Source organism: Mchenga conophoros, linkage group LG23 (genome assembly GCF_057382185.1).
Source record: "Mchenga conophoros isolate Kocher_MC1m ecotype Shallow Benthic linkage group LG23, M_conophoros_male_GT1.1, whole genome shotgun sequence".
NCBI lineage: Eukaryota > Metazoa > Chordata > Actinopteri > Cichliformes > Cichlidae > Mchenga > Mchenga conophoros.
The window spans coordinates 9313564-9336176 of NC_140547.1; the positions used below are offsets into that span (position 1 = coordinate 9313564).

The window sequence follows — 22613 nt, forward strand, 5'->3', positions numbered from 1 at the left end:
GTCCCTCTTAACAAGTAAAAATGCTAATCACTACAGAGATAAAACAACCACCCATGCATAATACAAGCCACATGGTGGGAGTTAAAACAGAATAACTAAATCAGACATGGAACAACAAACAAGCACAATGACACCGAGCAGTATAAATAATGAATGACGTCATTTAAGGGCGTTAAGAGCTGCTCCTGTCGGGCCCTTGACTAAAGGTCTAAATATATTTAGAGGCTTAAACCCACATAAGTGCATGCATTTATGTGCAAAGACTCAAACTTCAGATTAATTTCAGTTAAAAAAAAAAGCAAAATAAAAAAGGAATAAATGCATGTAAAGAGAATTTAATCCACTGGATATCTGTGTATTATTTGACATGAAATCCAATGTGTAACCCTCTTTGCACGCCTCAGCTTTGAAACATATGCAGGGCAATGACATATTGCAGTTTAAGTAGTGTCATATTTATGTTAGGGCTGGTGTCAGAAATCAGTGTTCAGTCCTTCATCACCGGCTAGGAAAGATTTAATTTATAAAAGCAACATCTTGTAGAGATGTGAAGATTCTCAGCTCATTCTCATCATTCTATCATTCTCAGTTTCTGGCCTAATCACCAGGCTGACTTTTACTTCAATACTAGTGGCACTAATCAAAATATAATTCATTGCTTTGTCCTGACGAGTTCAAACCTAAGATATGTTAACTACAGACAAATAAAATCAGAGGGACCTAGAACTACTGGGGAAATCGTATGAGACCATTTTTTTCTTAATGAAAGGATGGCACTGTAGGTCAGCTACTCAAGTATACTCCAACCCATACTGTAGGACACATACCGAAGTCTCCTGTCATGGTAAATGAGATGTGGTCTTAGAACACTGCCTCGTGTTATATTATTCCACAGGGATCACGACTTCAAATACATCTTGCTAGCTGACGGGAAGTGTTAGTTGTCCGTTGAAACAGGTTGTAGCTGAAAATAGCCTCGTGTCCTCACCAGTGGCACAGTCATCCAATAACCTGTGAAAAATAGAATGATTCTCTTTCCACAACCACATTTCTAATCTAAAGATGGTTTTAGGAAAAAATAAAGACACATTAAATTTAAAAAAATAATGTAAAATGTTGGGGGCTGTGAGTTACTTGTTGTACACCGATTTGTTTAAAACCTAAATGTACCAAGTCTCACAAAACATCCATGTACTGCACTGAAGAGAAACTAACTTAAATGAAGCCAGGGCCAGGCTGTACTTTCATATAATACCAATCATATAATACCAGGAGATGGTGCAGTGAGTCAGTCATTCTTATTAACAACTGTAACCTGGCAAAAGGCAAAGGCCTACCTGCACAACATAATTACAAAAACTGCCTTCAGGAATATTTTGAAAGCTTTTTACAGCAGTTTGAATTAATTAAAACTACTAACAAAATATAAAGAAACAAAAGCTATGATGTTACATCCAAGATGAGTATTTTGTAGCAGAGATAACAACTGAAGTTAAAATGAGGTCATGTAACATTTTATAACCATAATTAGCCAACTTAGTTTGTGGAAAGCATGAATTAAAAGTTGTCTTTTGGGGTAGCAATAGATAATTTCTAACAAAGAATCTAATCTATGTTGGTTGGGTGGAACCTTTTGCTAAAATGCTGCCACCTTGTGGTCAAAGATGTCACCAAATTTCGAAGAAGTCGTTTTTACCAGATTTCAAAAAATTATGTGTTAATTTGTTTGTTTAAAACAACCTAACTCAACCTTTAAAATAAAAAAATAAATTGTAAGGCAGTTAAATCACAAGCCTTGATGTCTGCTGTCTAAACCCTTCTTTGTGGGAAGAAATAGAATAACTCTTCAACTTCTTTAAAAAAGGTTTTTATTTCATATAAAGTTCTGCAGTATTTAAATTTAGAAACAAAAATGATTTACTGTTAGCGTCGATATGACAAGTTATATCATCAGTACAACTCTGACCTGCTCCACTCGTCACACCAACCACAGTCTTGCTACAGTTCCTTGGCAACATATACAACAGTCTCACTCACAAAAATGTTTAACTTTGCTTAACTTCTTATTTGGTGACAACAATCACAAGAAAAAGAGGCTGAACTGGTTTTGAATAAAATCCTCACCAGTTCTGAAGCTGTGGTTGAGGATGGGACAGAAAGAGAGCACCTGAGAGGACCAGATCTTCACCCACCAAAGAGTCCAACTGAACCAACAACAATGTTAAACACAACAAAGTCTATGCTTTTAATCGTGACAACCCATGTGCGTCTTTCACTCACAGATGTGGACGAAACATTTACTTGATTTTGCAGTAAACTTTGGTTAACAACAACACATGTCTTTTTCCATAATGCACTTTTGAAAGAACACTGGTTAGAAAAGAGTGTCAGGTGCTGATAGTCAAAGTATGAAGTACAGTCTTGAGTGTATTAGTTATACATCATGCAAGTGTGCCTGAAACACTGTTAGATGTGAGGCTGGGACACTTCATGCATAGATCCTTCTGCCGATCGTGTGTGTCACAGGAAGACATCAGATTGCTAGCAGATTGTCAAAGCTGCCAGCAGCTCCATTGCACGAAACATTACTCATCGTTATCTAAAAGAAAGACAACAAAGAAAATCACGACAATTCAACAAAGCAGTTGGACCATTACTCCTAAAAGTAAACAACAGAGGAGGCGAGAGACAATGACAGCATTGTTATAATGAACAACAGAACCAAACATTTAACCTCACCAGGTCACTGGCAGCCATCTGCCAATCTGTACTGGTCTCATATTTGGATCTGTTGCAGCTCATCAGTTTATCTACTGTCTAAAACAAGCTTATCAAGCTTCTCTCTTTTTAAACTGTTTTTAATATGCTGCCCCTCCCAAAGTTTTAAACGCAGTATGAGATGACAATAGTAAGAATATTTGCCCTTTTTGGCAAGAAGAAGAGCCAAAGGGAGGGGGAAAAAAAAGAAGAACTTGAGATTTTGGCACAATTAATAGACTATGCTGCCTTACAACAGTTTGCTCTCTGATTGCTGCTTCAAAAATATATAATTATATCCACCACTGCGTGGATGTAAGCCATAAGATAACAGATCTTGAGACGAGCCCTCAGGGGAGATATCTGACATTTGCATCATCCATCTCTACTTCAGAAGACAGTAAAAATAGAAAACGAACAAACTATCAAACAAAGATGTTCAATTAGAAAATATATCTGAAGCCTGCTCCCATCCTGAGGGATTAACTGCTTTCTATTTCTGCTGTGGCCCCCCAAGTCCGACGACACGCTGAGCACAGAGCACGACAAAGAAAACAGAGTTAAGGGTGTCTTTCACATCTGCTTAGTCTCTTCACGACTTGGTGAAGAGACTGAGCAACAACGTGAGAAAAGAGGACAGAATTTTGACACGGTGCTGATGCTGTCGCTGACGAGAACAATGAAAAGAAACCTGCTCGGATGTTTGTGGCTCAGAAGGAAAACGGTGTGAAAATTAAAAATTATATAAAAGAAATAATAAATAAATAAATAAAATGAACCAGGTCCAAGTGAAAAACTAATTTGAACTCTTTTATTGTGTGTCATGTAATAACATTAAAGAATATCATTTTAAATGTTATTTATTTAAATCAGAGACACTGAAAATGATAATATGATAAAACTGTCACTCACCTTCTTGATAAGCGCCATCTGCCATCACTAGATGAAGGATGTTGGGATACAGATGCTGGTGCTCAGTTCCTAGAATGCTTAGGACCAAACTGGAGCCCAGGTCAATATTCTCGTCCTCATCTTCATGTATGGCCTTGAGCATCAAAAACAACAAGTCTCTTCAATCAGTCGTGTGATGTAACGCTTAAAAGGACAGCACAGATGTATATGTTTTAAATATGACTGCATTATTTTGGAGAATCAGTTAATGCAGAGAGAGACTGAACCACCACCCTTGACTGCAGTCCAATCCACCAATAAGACACCAATGGTTCCTCCAGTGGATGCTGGGCCCATGCAGATCACTTGGGCTGAACCTTATCCCATAGAGTCTGAGATTCCCCTTGACTGGCTCCAGGGTGGGGCCTCAAAGCCCCTGATTTAGATGAGGTTTCTTGAATCGTGTCGTTTCTGAATATTACTTATTGTGGCCATACATTTTTCCAATTTTTCCTTGGGAGACACTACCAGCTATGTTCTATAATTACATTATTGGGGCAAATTTCTCCCAACAACAAAGCTCCTTGGATCACTCAGGCATGCAAAATGTGAACGTGACAATTGATGGAGGGAGACTATGTCTGGTCTTTCACTTGGATGCAGGAAAAGTAGAGCCGAAATGAGTCTGCTGCAAAGGTTTGAGCATCTCGCTCCTCCTTAGGTGAGGTGTTTTTCACACCGGGAGACCTTGGGCAGACCAGCTAGAGAATATGTAATATACGCACCTCCCCCAACTCCCTACAAAAGTAGCTGCTTAGTCGGCTGTCCACACTGGAGAAGATGCACTTTGTCATAAACATAATCTTCAAATCTTGCTCTAAGCGGTTTTACTCACAAGCTATTTTCCTTCTAAAGAACTACACATGCCAACAGCATCACTATGCAAAAGATACAAACCTTAATGACACCCCCTATAAGCTGAGCTGCAGTATTAAAGCAGACATCTCTACAGCTGAAATGTCCAAAACTGGGCACCTCATGCTAAAAACACTCCAGATATAGCACAGCGGTCCAGAGGGAAAAAAAAAAAGTAAATTTGATTTTGACTTGTATTGTCACTTTAACTGTGAAGTTATACGAACAAACTCCAGATTTCAAAGAGAAATAATGAATATTTCATACCTTAATCTTATTGTAGGCCTCAATGAACTTCTCAAAACCCATCTGCTGCTCCAGGTTGAACCGAAGCTCTTCCAGACGGCTGAAGATGCTGTCATGATGCTCCATCTCTCCGCCCTGCTCTTCTCCGCTGCCATCTGTTGTGGAGCAGAACCAATCACTTCACATAAAAATCTCAAACTTTTGGTCTCGAAAACTATGAAGGTGCTGAAGGAATATAAATATAATCTTTAATTAATATTCTAAGGTCTTAAGCAGTTTCAAACATAAAACAAGCTAAATGTAAAAACTAGAGTTAGGTAATGTTTTAAAGCAACCTGAGTAAAATAGACCGAAACGTCTGAGTCTCTGTGATGTTCTGTCCTTACCCGAATGCCATTCTTCATTGAGCTGCCTGTTATTACTTTGGTTCTCCTCTCCCACACCATTGGTAAGCAATTCCCCTGCCTCCTCATCAGCAGGACTTCCATTTGAGCATTCCTCCTCCTCTTCTTCCTCCTCATCGCCTTCATCATCTTCCTCTTCTTCATCCTCATCTTCATCGTCATCATCGTCTACCGCCATCTGATTGTTGTCCTGATCGATTTCAGCTGCGATCCTGTTGAAAAGCTCCTGGTCTCCGCTCTCAGAAGGGTTTCCATTAAAGTCGCCAGCTCCAACCTCCTCTTGCAGCAGTCTCTCCATGGATGCCCTGATGTCACGCAGATCTTCATCTTCATAAGCACTAAGAAACAGAACAAGGTTTCTTAGAAAACAATAGTTTTCTCTCTAATATTGTAGGGTCATTACCTTAAATATAAAGCTGCTTGCAATAGTTGTCATTGTAACAACTACCTGTCTTTATATAGTTTACAGATACAGGTCATTGTTATTTCTGATTATGCCTATGGAAAAATTAGAACCTAACCTAACTTTGTCTTAAAAATACTACTCATAATCATGAACAGCTGGGCCAGAAAATGTCTTAGGATGTTTTTAGATTTCGTGCTTTTCTTACTCCTCTGTCTCAGACTGGTCATCATCTTTTCCTGCCTCATCCAGGTCCTCAATTTCCAGGTTGTTGTCTGGAGCAACGTTAGCCTCGCCAGTCACTGTAACGTCCTGCTGAGAGCTGAAGAGTCGACTCAGGTCTGGTAGAGAGCATGTCCGCAGCATCTGCGGGCACAAACCAAACACAGTGACAGAATATTCTGAGTGTTTGACTAACACAACTGCAAGTGGAATTCATATGACACAATAAACAACGGCTTAATATGCAAAGAAGGGGCCAGAATAGGACATGACTCTGTGACAAGATCCTATTCTACGTAGCCATTTTTATATGCATATTAAAAATGTTGAGCTCTGCAGATCTCATTGTCCCTGATGAAGGTCGTGAAAGATAATGGTTGATGGATGCTCGTCCTGTAATATAAGACTCAGCGGAGGTTCAGACTGGGAGATTAATGGATTCATTTCAGCCTTCTCATTAATAAAGAAGACTGAAATCCTACCCAAAATACTGCACAAGCCTCTACATCACACCAGGGAGAAGAGATAAATGTCCTGAAACACCTGATCACTCTTACAGCTAACAATGTCCTGGGTTTAATACTTAAGATAATTAACTTTGGAGCTTCCCTTTATTATGTAACACAATGTCCGTGCACACACACAAAAAAGTGTTATATTCTGCTAGTAATCACCTTGGGGTTGTTGGCATCAAACATGCCTGTAGAAAGACCAATGAGGAGTGCATTCTGGTGTTTGGAGCGTAGAGGTGAGACAGAGCGTGAGCGAGAGGCCAGAGAGGAGGATGATTCATCCATGGAGGACTGGGCTGAGAGGATAGCGAGGGCGGCAGTGCGTCGGTGGGCCGGGGAACACAGTTTCATAAATAGGGGCTCCTCATGCTGAGCTAAACCAGTAGAGAGGAAAAATGGGGGCAGGTTTAATTAAGATAATACTTACCCTGAAAAAAGTAATCTTGGCTCACTACACATTGATCTCACCTGATGGCTCAGGAGCTTTGTCTGCACTCTGCTCAGCCTCTTTGTTGCCTGTTGGTCTTATATCGCCCTCTGCTGGCCTGTAGAAGAAATCCAGCTTAGCTTCACAGACATGCATGTTGCCTTTGTGCATTTATTTATTTAAAGAAGTTTTAAATCATAATAACAAAAAGCTCAATTTTCATTTTGGTATGAAAAATGCAAATTTTGGATTTCATTTAACACTCACATTTGCTGTTGGCCTTCCTGCTCCCAAGCCTGCTGCACACTGTTTGGAGGATGTGAGGCCTGTTTAGGGGTTTCCTCTAAAAACACCGACTCCAAGTCTGCTGGATCTAAAGGAATTTAAGCATCACTGGACTTAGCTGGGGAAAAACAACAAAAATAAAAATTTAAATAAACAGCAAAAGATTGGATCAATATCAGGTACTAACCCTGAGTCTCAGTAATGCTGGTTGGCAGTGTTGGGCTCTCTATTGCAGCAGCCATGAAGATTTCTTGATGTGAGGCCACATCTGTAGCTGTAGGACTCTCAGCCACTACAGGGGGTAACACTTCTTTAGGCATCTTCACAATGCCAGCTTCTGCTGTCATCTGGTTTAATTTAACTGAAAGAAACCAAGAGACAATAATAATAGTACATGACAAGCGCATATTATTTAAAGCAGGACCAAATAAGAAAAATGTAAACATTAAAGGACTCTTCATCTCTCCATGTGTTGAAGTAAATCCAGACATGCTCTTGCAGTACTTTTCTACCTTAACTCACTATTTATGTAGTTTCTCATAAATAAATAAATAAATAAATCTGCAACTTTGGGACAAATACAGGGAAATATTCTCTAAATTTCACATCAAAACTATTCCTGCAGTACCAAGCAAAGTTTTTGGCCTAATTTAGTCAAATTGTTAGAAATATTAAAAAAAACAAAAAATGCCTTTTAATAGTGTAACATGACCTGTTGCTGTTCCTGTGACCACATTAACTCAGAGTCAGGGGAGAAAAAAAAAATCCCAAAGACATGACATGAGCCCAGAAGCAAACTGAATTTGTTTCATGTTGACACACATAAAAAAAAAAAAATCATCATGAGGTGAGAAACTGTAAGTAAGACTAACCAGGACTAGAAGACTCGTCCTCACATATGGTGAGAGTCTCCAGTGGCTGAGTGAGTGGCTGAAGTTCTGCCTCCTTAAGTACCTTCAGCACCTGAGAGTCTGGACTTGCTCCCCACATCTTCCTGGGAGCATCTTCCTGTAGCACAGCCATCTGTATAACTTCGCCCGCTGTTTGCTCTGAGACAAAAAAATAAAAACAAAACAACAAACAAACAAACAAACAAACAAACCAAAAACAGAAATAGAAAGAGACAGAGAGAGAGGTAATACTCAGAGAGCAGTTATATGCAAAGCTGTGTGCTTGTTCTGACTCAGCGGGAAAGGACTTACCAATGGTCATGAGGGATGTATCCTCTAGAGTTTGCTGAGCTGCAGAAAGGACAAGTGGAACTCCTGCCTCCCACTTCTTCCTGTCACCACCAGAGGACGGCCTACCATCTGGAGATGCTGAAGTGGCTAATGAGATAACAGAAGGGGAAATTTGGCAAACCTGCCCTTTAGTAGAGAAACCAACAGATCCTGAATAGAAATCAACTGAAGAATTATAATGTCAAAACAAATATATTTCAATTGATCCGTTTCGATACAAGGCACTTATTTGCAGAAATAAACTATATGAAAAACACAACATGATGATAATGGGAAATGTAGCAAGGAGCATAATCTCAAACAAACAAAAGATGAGATTAAAGCAAATCAAAGGTTAGGAGGTTACAGGTGTGATTTTATTGGTAGGCCCCTCAAACAGTAAAGTTTAGCAATGACTTAAACGGAGCAGCAGTTTTAGCTGACATCAAGTGTTCAAGACATTTGCTCTAGAACTGAGGAGCTGAAACACTGAAAGCTGCATTTGTTATTTTGTTGTGATTCCAGTAATAGAGAGTAAACCTGGTCCTAATTGCCTTAAAAGTCTGGATGTTTCATGAAGTATGAATAAATGTGAAATCTAAGTAGGTCCATTTGGTGCTTTGTAAAGCAGTACAAGGATTTTAAAGTAATCCAATTTTTTTAGTGTTAGCATGTTGCATGAGCTGCAGCTGTCTCATTGAATTTTTGACTTATGAAGTCATTGTTATAGTAATCTAACCTGCTTTAGACAGAAATCCTTTATTTTGATTTTAAATGTGGTTGTAGGCCAACTGTAACTTGCGTAATGCTTCTGTCAAAATTTAGGTCAGAGTCTGTTTATGCCACGATTTCTAGCTTGACATCATGGTTTCAGACAGGTGTTAACTTTTATTCATACAGGCTAAAAAGGCCAATTTCATTTGTTTTATTTGGTTAAAATTTAAAAGATGAAATGATAAACACACTCACTAAATAGCAAAGACGACAGTTGGTGGTCAGATGTCCACCACATTTTCAACTATGTGCATTTACTGCTTTTTTTTTTAAGAAGACTGAGCCTTTAATGAAGCTTTAGAGTTTGTATATGTGTATTAAACGTTTGTGGGTAAAGAGTTTTATAAACTTTCTTTTTGGGAGGAAAACAAACCTTTTTTTGGCTGTTAATCACATTTGACTGGTGATTCTATACATGCAGTTTTTAAGCTTTGGCTCAGTTACCCTATGTCCAAATCGGGGCTTTCAAAAAACTGCCCAGTCGTTTTATGAAGTTCGCTGCAAGTTGTGAGACTTCTCTCTGTTTGTCAGGGCATGGCACACCACAAAAAAAACAAAACAAAACATACTGTAATCCTCTTAATTCATCTCTAGTTAGACTCAACTCACTGCTTGCTGTGGCACACGTTTCCTCTAAAGTTTGCTGAGCCACGGGAAGTACAGGTAGCTCTGCTGCTTCCCACTTCTTCCGGTCTTCATTGGAAGAGGGGCGCTTGTCTGTATCAGACTGGTTTTGGGTTGGAGCAGGACTTGATTCTGCTGGGGCCGAAGAAGACTCCTCCACCTCCTCCACTGGGCTTTGAGCTTTAAGGTTCTGGTTAAGTCTGCGCAGAATCTGCTTCTTCTCACTCTGTTACACAGAAGTGATTGCATAACAGTATTTTTTTTTTCATTAGAACAAATGGCGTTGTTATTTGATTTCATAAATTTTAACAACTAATCACCTCACCTGGATCATGGTTGCAGACTCTGGTTCAGGCAAGCTCTCCTTTAGTGGCGTCATCTGTAAAAAAAAGCCAAATTCATGTAGCTACTAACTAAATAAATATCCCAAAGTACTGTGAGAGATAGTGTTATACATCAATTATATACTGACTGCTCCAACGTTCTTTAGGGCAGCAGTCATGGATATAGCTGGGGTGGAGGGTTTGGGTGTAGGCAGGGCTGGAGTTTTGGCAGCTGGTTCTGGCTGAGAGGGGCCTGGCTGTGGAAGAGGACTATCAGAGGTAGACGATACTGCTTCTGAGGCCACTATATTTGCTCCCGCCATGCCACCTTTGACCCCTCGTGCTGCAAGCTTCCATAACAGTCAATATGCAAAGTTAGCTTATACTTTAACTAATGCACCAGTAAGGTCACACTAAGACAAGACCGGGATGAACCAAAAACAAATGCTTACATGGTCCTCCCATGCCCTTTTTTCTCTCTCATATGCTTCTCTCCTCTTCTTCTCTAGTTGCTCTTTCAGAAGAGCTGCACGGGCATTAGCTTGTGCCTGCAAAACGGAACAAAACAATGACACGCTTTGATAAATGTTACACATTATTTCTGTCTATTATTATTTTTTATTATATTAACCTCTCTCCTCCCTTTTTTCTCCAGTTACAATTGGCTGGGAAGGCTAAACTGCATGCACACTAATCGAGAGGGTCATCTCTCCTCCACCAGTACAGACCTTTGTCTTTTGCAGTTTTGTTTATTATAAGTTGACTTGGGAATTACCGATGGTCCCGTTTTCATATTTTGCTTGAAGTAGTTTTGTTTCTAAACATTAGTCCAGGAGAAAACATTGATACCGGTTACCCACTGGGTGGTTGTTTCGAAGGTTTAGGGTTAGTCACTATTTTTGCTTAATAAAGCATGTTTTGATCTGTGGAAGTTTTGTGAAATCTCACGTGTTTGGTTACTCTGAGCCGTGGATTTTAGGGGCTGTAGCAATGATCAAAATATGATTACTAAAAATAGGGCTGTACAAAATCCAATTATATTTTCCGGTGCTGTTTCAGGACAAAACGACAGCCATGACTTTTTAAGCCTCTTTACAGCAACAAGTTACAGGCAAAGCAGAAAAGGAAGAGGATTACATCATCTTCCTCTTGCTGTCATTTTAATCATTGTTAACGTCTCTGCAAATGAAGTTATCAAATAAACATCGGATATTGGAAAATGCAATTGTTTTTTGCTTCTTCTAGACTCACTTTTAAAGCCTCTATCTTCTTTCTCCTGAGCTCGACCTCCTCACTGGACTCCTGGCTGTCAGAACCATCGCTATCATACTGAAATACACAGGAAGCAACATCAACACCCAGGAGACAAAAATGTCAGCAAAAACTGAAAACCACCTTCATTATTGGCACCCTGTGAAGAGGTGGAATGATGTACCTTCTCTCCTCTGAGTCGAGCTTTGATCTGCTGGCGCTCATTGAAGTTCTGCAAGCGGATCTGTCTGAGCCTTGCCAAGTACTCCTGACAACAAATACAGAAATGTTACATACTGAATGAACACACACAAAGCAGAGAGTACAGTACTGATATTAGTAGACATACAAAAAAACAAAACATGCTTTGTTGGGACTTGTACATAAAAAAAAAAAAGTGTTATACACAAAGGCATCAGCCATTTAGATAAAATAACAAAAAACAAAACAAAAGACAACACAAATTTACAATCAGCAATGAAAATGTATTCAATTCAGAGCAAAACATTTGTGACCAAACTCAAAACTCGGGTGGTTATTTGAAATGAGACAGCAGCCATAACTGGGATAATGGAACACCACACATTGCACAAGGAGTGGCAATGAGTTTGAGCTGCTGGGTTGAACTGTGGGCGGGTCAAAGGGAGCTTTGTGCAGACGTGTGAAACGTGCCAAGCCAGACGTGCTGTGAGTAAGGTGAAGTGTGAGGCTGGGCGTTCAGGCCTTGGCCTCCTACCTCCTCCTCTTTGTTGGGTTTAGACCTCCTGCACCGAACAACACCAGCCCGGCCTCCATAGATTGCTGCCAGGTTTTGCCGAGTACCCTGTTTACCATTTAATTTAACCACACTTTAGGACACGGGCCCTAACAGCTAGCTGCCACAAGATTATGTGTAAGACAAAAATAATAGAAAAGGATAAAAACATTCGCAGGCAGTCGTTTGATTCTCAGTGTGATTTGCAGTCACAGGTCTATAATTGATTCAATCTTGAGACCAGAAATAGAGCTTAATTAAGCTGTTAGATTGAAAACGTTTCTTACTAAATATCAATATCAGTTTTTATTTCTGTTCATATAAATTTCACCAGTATAGTAACAGGTTATCATGCAGTATTTTCATGATGGGGGCTATATACTTATTAGTAGTTATAATATGTACCAGCTGTCCTTCAGCACGGGCTTTGTTGAGCATAGCTTCCCTCCTCCGCTGCAAAAACTCCTCAACTTGAAAGGCTCGCCCAACTGCCATTTGACCGCGCTGCCTGTGAAAAGAACACAGTAATAAATATTCGTACTCAACTTTTACACCGTTGAGAACAACAACACAGCTATGTGACTAGCTGACCTGCTAATATGGGCTTGTTTGGAAACATGCTGCAGCCTGTGGAGTTCTCTCTTGATTACGTCAGGGTCTAGTCGTCGAGCAGGGCCGTTAGGAAGCACTGTGCCTGCAGCAGCTGGTACACTAGTCAGTACATAAATAGGCAATGTCATTACAAATACTACTTAACACACATAAACAGCCAAAAATAAATAAATAAAATAACCTTACCGAATGGGACTGCAAGGCCCAGCTGAGGAGCTCTCCCTGCTGACATCTTTAGGCGTCGGTCTAGCCATTTGGTCGAGGATTGCATGGTAGTGTTCATAAGAGCTTTTACCACGGAGAGGAGCTAGAGTAGAACCCTGAACAGCAGCAACATGTGCACCTCTCTTTCCACCTCCTACAAAACACTGAGTACGGAGAACAAAACAATGTCGCAACCCTTGCTGAGGGCATCCTGACATAACTCTTTATATGACAAAAACAAAAAAATATATACATTACCTTTCTCTCTGGGCTGCTACCTCCACTAGAACTCAAGACATGCTTCCAGCCTTGTTCTCTCGCTTGGTTTATTCGATTGATCTGTAAGAGATTAAAGGTTCAGATTTAGGTTTAGCTGTACAGAGTGTGTGAACTACAAATGCACTGTGGAGCTCAGATCAATCACCTAGCAGAAGATAAAGAAAATATCCAGACTAAATCCCCCCTCTACTGCTGCCACTGACCTGCAGGCTGTGCTTTGACAACTCATGTTTTAGTTTATCATTTCCTTCATATAAAAATGTTGCCAACATTTAGGAAGCTTAAAACTATAGTACACAAAAAGTTAGGGTCATGGTGGCCATAGCCATAAATTTCTATACATTCAGTGTTCTCAAACTGTGTTCTAGGCCATGGGACGAATATAGAGTGAAACTGAAATGAATTAATACTTTTTGTAAGAATTTTACTTGATTAAAATTTATATTTAATACTTTTTTTTTTAAACTTTGTCCTAAAAAGGATCCCCTTTCCTTCACTAATGAAATAAAAAATAAATAAAAACCACACACCCAAGCTCAGTTAATCACCCACCTTTTCCTTTTCATACCTCTTCATCTGCTCCGCTTTCAACATGAACATCTGAAAGAAAGAAAGACTTTAGTTCGAAAGGTATAAAAACTTTTTGCATGGAGATGTAGAAACTAAACAGTATGCTCACCTGCTCTCTCTGTTTCCTTTCTTTCTCGATCATCTCCATCCTCTTCTTTCTGATGCCATCCTATAGAATGAGACAAAACCATTCAAACCCCAAAATAGACATCTTAAAGAAACCCGCCTCAAGGGAAAGAGCCAGCAGGACTGCTCTGTCAGAGGTCAGGTGGGCGAGGAGGAAAAGTTTGGTTAAAAGAGAAAGCTATATCAGGCAGAGCACTCCGAATGGGCCGGGAGCGGACAACAGGTGAAGATGGGGAGCAAGCGCAATGAGAGGGAGCAAAATTGAAAATGCTAATAAGAAGGGACCTTCACGTGTCAGTGAATGGCGAGAAAAAAAAAAAAAAAAAAAGGGAGCCTATTAGAGAATATAATATGGCGCTCTCAGTGTACCTCGTGTTTTTTCCTCTCTTCTTCCACTTGACTCACTCTTCTCTGGGGGGTTGCTGGGAGAAGGGCCTGAGCAACATATGACACTGGGCTTCAGAGGTAGCCAACATAACATGATGTACCAATACACACTTACTCACACATACACACAAATGGAAGAAGCATTGACAACAAATACAGCATCTGGCATAAGAAGGCAAACCCCCCCCAAAAAAAACCCAAAAAACCCAAAACAAAACAAACGTCATGACTAAAGATCGGTCATACCAGCTTGTCATCAACAATAACAGCCTACTAACCGGTTTGTGTTTTCCAGCTGGTTTCTTGTCTGCAGGCTTTCTGGCTCCATCTGGGACCTTCCTCACAGTTAAAGGCACCCCGTATTTGGCGGCTGGTTTTGTAATCTTCTGGGCTGAGGCTGATATTATGAGATATCCAGAAGTAATTTAGAAGAAAAACTCAAAAACTAACAAAATTTGTATTTTAGCTGATTAGTTCTAGAACCTACAAACAAGCTGTAGAAGACAGACCCCTTGTAGTCTTCTTCATGACGAGTTTGCTCACCTGATGGCACCTGTGCCACACCTGATTTAGGCTGCTTGTGAAGAAAAGTATGGCGAAATTCCTGAGCAATGATCTGAAATGAGTAAGAAATTTAATGAGCAAGCTACTTTTTGCAAAAAACAAAAAAAAAACCCCAAAGAATTAACAATCAGCTGCAGAGTCTACCTGTGGTGTGAGAAACTTCTCAATCCTGCAGGAGAGGAAAGGTTTGTCCAGTATGCTGTTGACTGAGGGTCGCTCTCGAGGGTCGCGTTTAAACAGCTGTGCAAGGAGGGATCGCAGTTCTTGGGAGTAGTGACAAGACACAGGAGGGTACGACCCGCGAATTATCTTAAGAACCAAGTTCTTCATGTTGCCAGCCTCAAACTGAGAATAAACAAATGCAAAGGCTCACACAGCTGTAACCACTGCATAGAAATTACTGAAGACAATTGAACTACATAGGGATTCTTAATGTGGGGACTGTACTGTATTACAGATTTAATTAGGAATTAATATACTGGAAATTAATTTCAGTGTATTATCTAACTACAGTTATACATATAGAATATACAGGGAAGAGATCAAAATTAGTATGTGAGAGAACAGTAAATGCTGCATAAAACACCTTAAAATACTGTATAATAATAATTAAACAGCTCACACAGAATACTTACTGCATGCTTAAGAGTGCACATTTCATACAGAACACACCCTAGGGCCCAAATATCACTGCAGCAGGAAGGAAAAGCAAGGAAAATGAGAGGCGAGAACATACAAATGGGTGGGCAGGGATAAGTTCTGGGTTAAGTTTATTATTCATTCAATAAGGCAGCGGTCCCCAACCTTTTTTGCGCCACGGACCAGTTTATGCCGGACAATAATTTTCATGGACCGGCCTTTAAGGTGTCGCGGATAAATACAACAAAATAAAACTAGTACCGGTAGCGAAAAAAAGAAAATTTATTCATAACACACGTGAAAAGACCCAGGAAAACCGAGTAAACGATAAAAATGATAACAAAAATAACTCTGAAAACCGATAAAAACCTTGAAAACTATACATTTCACGCCTGAGCCTCAACTCTCGAGGCCCGGTACCAAACGACTCATGGACCGGTACCGGTCCGAGACCCGGGGTTTGGGGACCGCTGCAATAAGGTATCAACAGTCAAGTGTATGCCCTTTACTTTCCTTTTATAAACTGAGATGAAAACAAGACTTTATTGACAAGAAAACTCTAGATCATTTAGACTGGGCTAAATTGACTTCACTCATTGTAACTAAAGTGGGTTAAATTGCATGTACACTTAAAATAGTTAAGGAGAAAAATCAATACCAGCTTCCTGCTGTAGATGTAAGCGAGCAAGTTTACTCAATAAAAAGGCGAGGTGATATCCTTACATTACACTGTAGCCACCACCTAATCCTGCAGATTTAAGATTCAGTGGGGAGACACCTTGTCCCATTGATTACTATTGAATTTGCTTGACAACTAGACACCAATGTACGATATTCCAGAAGTCCAAGTACCTTTTGTTATTGTATGGTTTATTTTCACAGATCTCTGGTGACAGGTAATATGGTGTTCCTATGCATGTTCTTGCCAGTTCTACAGTGCTGAAAAACAGAAAAATAGCACATTTTAATATTAAAGCTTCAATATTTCAAATAAGCACTGTCTAATGTGCAAAAATACAAACAATGACATAAATCAAAGCAAAAACAGCTGTAAAAAAGGGAAAAAATCAACATCAATAATAAATGCACCTAAGAACCTCAGAATATAATGTATAAATACATAAAACACGTAATACATTATAAGATCAGACATATTTGATTTAACCAAAAGATATTTCTGTGTAAGAACAGTTAAAAAGTGTACAAATAACAAACTTCAACAAAATAAACTATAATATTTTTTAAATATAGTAAAACAGAATGTCTTATTACCAGAAATGCAAAGTGTTCTTCAACTTTTAGCCTGGAATCTATTCTTAATGAAAAACTGCAGGGCTAATTAGACAACAGTGTGCATACCTGTTCAGCACCCTTGCAATTCCAAAGTCTCCAAGCTGAACTGTTCCATCTTTTGTCAAAAAGATGTTCTACACAAGCATTATGAGAATACATGTAAATAATCCAATACATGCAAACAAACAACTTATCACTTAAAGGGAATCTTGTGATTTATGAAACAATACCTGTGATTTTATGTCTCTGTGGAGAATTTTTCGATCGTGCACATGCTTGAGCGCTAGGCAGATCTGCACAAACCAATCTAGGATCTCAAAAAGGGAGACTACAGTAAACCATATGTATTGTGATCAGTTTAACCAAATATCTGTATACTGTTTGCACAGTGACTGCCTTGAGTAGTTGCTGGCTTACTTGCGCTTCTGAGAACAGTACCCCTTTCTGAGAGTTGATCTTTTTGAATAGGTCTCCACCCTCGCAGTAGTCCATCACAATATACAGGCAGCCACCCTCTGGGAAAAACATACAAATAAAATAAAAAAAACTTATAGTATGTAGTTATCACACAGTGCACATTTGATCATATTTTCTTCACATAAACAAGATGAGCTATTTGAATGGCATTAATACCTTCAAAAGATTCCTTATACTGGACGATGTTTGGATGACTCATGTTGGCAAGAACAGCAACTTCCTTCCGAGATTCCTGCCTCTCTTTGCTGGACATCTGTCAAAGTAATGAAGAGGAGGGTAACGAGATGAAGCGCACGCTGAAAAGAACATGCCAAGCTTGTGTAAAAAATATGCACAGAAGCTTACTCCAGATATGCCAATCTCCTTGATGACATATTGGTGTCCATGATCTTTGGATTTGACCAGGATAGCCTTTCCAAATGAACCTTCCCCAATTTTCTTCACCTTTTCGTACTTGTCCATGTTATTGGAATGACTGGCTCCACATGCTGGATCTACAAAGACATCAAGAACATGCTAATGCTATTGCTCGGTGTAACTAGGCTTTAATCGAGGGTTCCGTGACAGAAGCTTTATAAACGGCAAACATTTGGTAGTCTTAATAATGACAATTGTGCGTCGTCCTGGAAATGTAATGTTAGCTCCATTGTGGACCGCTGTCAGACAGAAAGAGACGGACTGTGATGCTGAGATGCAAGACACAACACAGCTGGTAGCAAAACAGCTAGCGTTCCCGTTACTTAGAAGCTAGAAGAAGATGGGAGCTTCATAAAATATTTACCTTGTGAATGTACAAAACTCTAACTGATATAATATCACCGGCTCACTGTGTAGCCGTATACGTTTTTGTGTGCCTTACCATTAGTCTTTTCTCGCTGCCTTTCTCATAAAGGTTTGGGTACTTGATACTGTCCTCGCACTCTCTATCTAACTACGGCTACATTTTTTGTACGTTTTCATTGGTCAGATGTACCAAGACCGAACATTAATTGGTGGACACGACTGTCCATCATCTTTTATTGTGGATGACGCTTACCAGTCTCCGCCCCCAATGACACCGTTGCTGTGGACATTTTCCATAGCAACCGCAAACCAACTGAGAAGCATGGAGAACGTGTAATGTTTGGCGATTAATTTAGTTAAAATGTATTTATTTTTTAGTTACTTCATCTAGTATTTTTGTATTATGTATCTAAACCACAGAGCTTCGCTAAATTTAGTAACACACTATCCTCCTAATACCTAACTCTGCCATGGAGGAGCTGCACAAGACAATAAGCAACCAGCAGAACTCCCATCCAAACGCAGTGCACATTGATGGTATGCAGTACAGTGCAGCCAGATCTGAGTTGAAAAGAGGCATCAGAGAGGCCAAGGCAGCGTACAAGAGAAGGATCGAAGACCACTTCAGCACCAAAAAGTCACGACAGGTATGGCAGGGAGTTCAGCACTTAACCAACTACAAACCTGGCAATACCACGTTGACTGAGGGTAACGCAGAGCTTGCGGCAGCTGTGGCTACAACCGTAGCTTGCCTCCACCAGTGTGTGAATGCAAGAGTGAATGAATAGTGGCATTGTAAAGCGCTTTGGGTGCCTTGAAAAGCGCTATATAAATCCAATCCATTATTATTATTATTATTTTTTATCGTGCTGTGTGACCTGCCATGCCAAATTAGATCCACTAAATTTTGATTATGCGCAAGCAAAGTAGTATCTGTGTGTCACGAATAACAAACAGAGTGAAAAATTAGTGTCGGTACACTCGGTGTGAAGGCTACAACAGGAAAATTATATATTTGTTTCGTGTCGTGCTGGGGGACACCGGGACCCAACCACTATCCCACCGCTGAGCTACTTGCAGCGGGCGGTGTATGGGCTCAAAATGTGGTCATAAATATTTTGTACTTGTAAAAAAGATTTGTATGTGTAAAAAAGATTTGTATGTGTAAAAAGATTTTGTGTGTGCGTAAAAAAGATTTGTATGTGTAAAAAGAATTTGTGTGTGCGTAAAAAAGATTTGTACGTGTAAAAAAGATTTGTGTGTGCGCAAAAAAGATTTGTATGTGTAAAAAAGATTTGCGTGTGCGTAAAAAAGATTTGTGTGTGGACTTAGAAAAAAAATCCCTGCAAGTTACAAGTACGGATTTTTGACCCTATTTTTCTTCCCTTCATCTGATTGGTCAATGTCATGTCAATCACAAATGTAACAATCCAATCAGAGAACAGATGGGTTTGGCTGTCGAGGGGCGCTTTTTTTGAACTGCAGGTCTTTGAAGGGAGTAAATGCCCTTTTACATGCCAACCCAGCGTTTTCCTTCATCACCACGAAGGAAAACAGTCTGTGGTCGTCCGAGTTTGGTGATTTTTGTGTCACAGGTCTACGTGTTTAATACAGGGACTTCCACAGCCTTTTCAACAGCGCTGCGGACCGCGGGGTGGGGGCGGGCAGTGTTTTGGAAATGACAGTCTTCATTACAAAGCTTTCTTTGTTATGAATTAGCATACATGTTTTTATTGAACATTTGAAGAACTAGCAAAAAAAACAAACTCTTGTAGAGGACATAAAGTCAGAGATAGAAAAGACAAGGAGCAGGTGCATCTAGTACAGGTAGAGCTGCTGCAAAAACCCACAGAGCCCAGCAGCCAGCGTAACATATTCTGGATCCTTTGCTTTTAGTTAGCAGTTAGCATTAGCAGCGTATCCTGCATCCGATGTGAAAGGACTTTTATGCTGCGCACTGTGACTCACAGCAATGGTCCTGGGTCAGCCCTGACTTTGTGTTAAACTAATCCTAAAGTAATAATGTTATTTCTAACCACTGATATACCACAACTTTATCCTTTCAACAGCTACTGAAAGTTAGGGGACCTAGCTGCTATCGGATATTTATATAGCGATCCTCCAGCTTCAAACGGTATCACCCTTCAAGGACCTGCAGTTCAAAACAGCGCCCCTCCGACAGCCAAACCCATCTGTTCTCTGATTGGATTGTTACATTTGTGATTGACATGACATTGACCAATCAGATGAAGGGAAGAAAAATAGGGTCAAATATCCGTACTTGTAACTTGCAGGGGTTTTTTTCTAAGTCCACACACAAATCTTTTTTACACATACAAATCTTTTTTACGCACACACAAATCTTTTTTATGCACACACAAATTCCTTTTACACATACAAATCTTTTTTGCGCACACACAAATCTTTTTTACACGTACAAATCTTTTTTACGCACACACAAATTCTTTTTACACGTAAAAATCTTTTTTACGCACACACAAATCTTTTTTACACATACAAATCTTTTTTACACATACAAATCTTTTTTACAAGTACAAAATATTTATGACCACATTTTGAGCCCATAGCGGTGGAGCCACGGAGAGCCGCCGGCAGACGCACAACTTTCCCGATTACCAGCAACTTAAATGTTCATGTTCATCCTTGTAAAATAAATGTTTTTCTGGTTCAAAGTGATCTTTGTATTGTTATTTAGACATCTTTTTTTAAATTTTATTTTATAAAAAAACGAGGTAATAAGCATTTAGTGTAAGGAAAACATGAAAAACCTGATATGGCACTATATGACATTTAGTGTGCTTCTGCCAAAAAATAGTATCTTTGGACCATCCAAAGGCCTAATTATAATTACAATAAAATATAACTTTCAAATGTATTTTATGGAAAATATTTCATTTTTTTGTTTTTTTCCGCTAAAAAAGCTGTGCGCTCATGTGACAAAACCGGGATATAAAGGGTTAAAATCCGCGAAATATAATTAAAACTTTATATGAATATTTCAAGGAGAAGTAGGTCTAAAAGATTGGCTAATTTAAAGTGGAAAAAAATATTAATGTATAATCTTTTTATAGCACTTTTTATGGCTATAAAGGGTACGACCCGCGAATTATCTTAAGAACCAAGTTCTTCATGTTGCCAGCCTCAAACTGAGAATAAACAAATGCAAAGGCTCACACAGCTGTACCCCGCCTCTCGCCCTATGACAGCTGGGATAGGCTCCAGCGCCCCCCGCGACCCTGAAAAGGACAAGCGGAAGCGAATGGATGGATATACTGGAAATTAATTTCAGTGTATTATCTAACTACAGTTATACATATAGAATATACAGGGAAGAGATCAAAATTAGTATGTGAGAGAACAGTAATGCTGCATAAAACACCTTAAAATACTGTATAATAATAATTAAACAGCTCACACAGAATACTTACTGCATGCTTAAGAGTGCACATTTCATACAGAACACACCCTAGGGCCCAAATATCACTGCAGCAGGAAGGAAAAGCAAGGAAAATGAGAGGCGAGAACATTAGTGATGTGTCGGTCGCGAACGAAATGGCTCTTAGAGCCGGGTCTTTGACGTGAACGACGCGAGCCGTGGGGGTTTTTATTGTCTTTCTCTCACCCTCTCTCTCGCACTTTTTTCGGCTTCACTCAGCATGCGAGCCTTGTGCTTTATGCTTGGAAGAGGGGCGGTAGTTGCACTCAGTAGCACAGGAACAGAGCAGGAGGGAGAGAGAGAGAAAGAGAGCCAGGGACAACAACATCACATTAGAAAGGTATAGTAATCATCCACAACTATTTCCAGTTGCAGATGATAAAGGATACAGAAAGTTTATACATACAGGCCCATATGACAGAGAATGTGCATCTTATTTTTGTTTTCATATTTTAATTTATATTTAATTGTGTTGTGGTTTGCAGTGTTTTGTGTTGTTTCACTTTAAATTGGTTTAAAAGGAAAAAGCTGAAAATTTAAATAGTTAAAAGTTTAACTGTGACTAGTAGGTTTTTGTATTATATGATTTATTTATTACATTTTATGTGGCGTGAATAAATAAAAGTATATTTACGGTGGCCCCTAGAGACAAAGCATGTACAAACTTCAAATCACGTACGAACCCTGAAGCATGTACAAACCCTGAAGCACGTACAAACTCCAAAACACGTAAAAACTCCAAAACACGTAAAAACTCCAAAACACGTAAAAACTCCAAAACACGTAAAAACTCCAAAACACGTAAAAACATGTACAAACTCCAAAACACGTAAAAACTCAGAAGCACATAAAAACTCAAAACCTGTGTATAAATACACAAACAATACACATATGCTTCCATGCTTTCAATGGTGTAATTTAAGTGATCTAGGTAGCTCTGTTTTGGAAGTTCAGAGCTACCTAGATCACCTATGCTAGAAATGCTAGAAATGAGTTTTGGAGTTTGTATGTGCTTTTTGGAGTTTGTACGTGTTTTGTCTCTAGGGGCCACCGCATATATTTATATATAAACATATATGAATAAAACCACTTTTTTTTACATTAGTAATTCCTTTTGTGCATAATTTTATATTATTAATAATAAATTAATTAAAGCAACAAAACAACCTGAAGAGTCGGTTCGGAGCCGAAAGAGCCAGCTCTTTTTAGTGAGC

General features: G+C 39.4%; 1 protein-coding gene across 4 annotated transcripts; it reads right to left on the reverse strand.

Annotated features, from left to right (window-relative positions):
* Positions 1-1857: 1857 nt before the first annotated feature.
* nek1 (NIMA-related kinase 1) lies at positions 1858-18082 on the reverse strand. Of its 4 annotated transcripts, none has more exons than XM_085264847.1 (36): positions 18019-18082; positions 17505-17653; positions 17316-17412; positions 17100-17197; positions 16913-16996; positions 16749-16816; positions 16242-16328; positions 15386-15440; positions 14895-15095; positions 14730-14802; positions 14465-14583; positions 14169-14234; positions 13783-13842; positions 13656-13703; positions 13083-13163; positions 12807-12988; positions 12600-12719; positions 12414-12516; positions 11991-12077; positions 11439-11522; positions 11255-11332; positions 10456-10551; positions 10153-10260; positions 10006-10059; positions 9666-9906; positions 8265-8390; positions 7935-8111; positions 7250-7423; positions 7045-7150; positions 6819-6895; positions 6513-6724; positions 5825-5982; positions 5196-5551; positions 4831-4964; positions 3670-3802; positions 1858-2599 (listed from the first exon to the last, which is right to left on the reverse strand). In XM_085264847.1, exons 2-36 carry the CDS (start codon positions 17619-17621, stop codon positions 2586-2588), a joined length of 4074 nt encoding a protein of 1357 aa, XP_085120973.1. In that variant the 5' UTR covers positions 17622-17653; positions 18019-18082; the 3' UTR covers positions 1858-2585. The 4 variants fall into 4 exon arrangements, with proteins under 4 accessions (XP_085120973.1, XP_085120971.1, XP_085120972.1 ...); XM_085264845.1 differs by having other exon boundaries at positions 10153-10353; XM_085264846.1 differs by lacking the exon at positions 11991-12077 and having other exon boundaries at positions 10153-10353.
* Between the last annotated feature and the right edge of the window lie 4531 nt (positions 18083-22613).

Coding starts and splice junctions, on each gene's coding strand:
- nek1 (XM_085264845.1), bottom strand. CDS start 17,621: ATGGACAAGTACGAAAAGGTGAAGAAAATTGGGGAAGGTTCATTTGGA. Junction 6,725..6,818: donor CAAAGCTCCTGAGCCATCAG/GTGAGATCAATG, acceptor CTACTGGTTTAG/CTCAGCATGAGGAGCCCCTA. Junction 3,803..4,830: donor AGGCCTACAATAAGATTAAG/GTATGAAATATT, acceptor TTGATGCTCAAG/GCCATACATGAAGATGAGGA.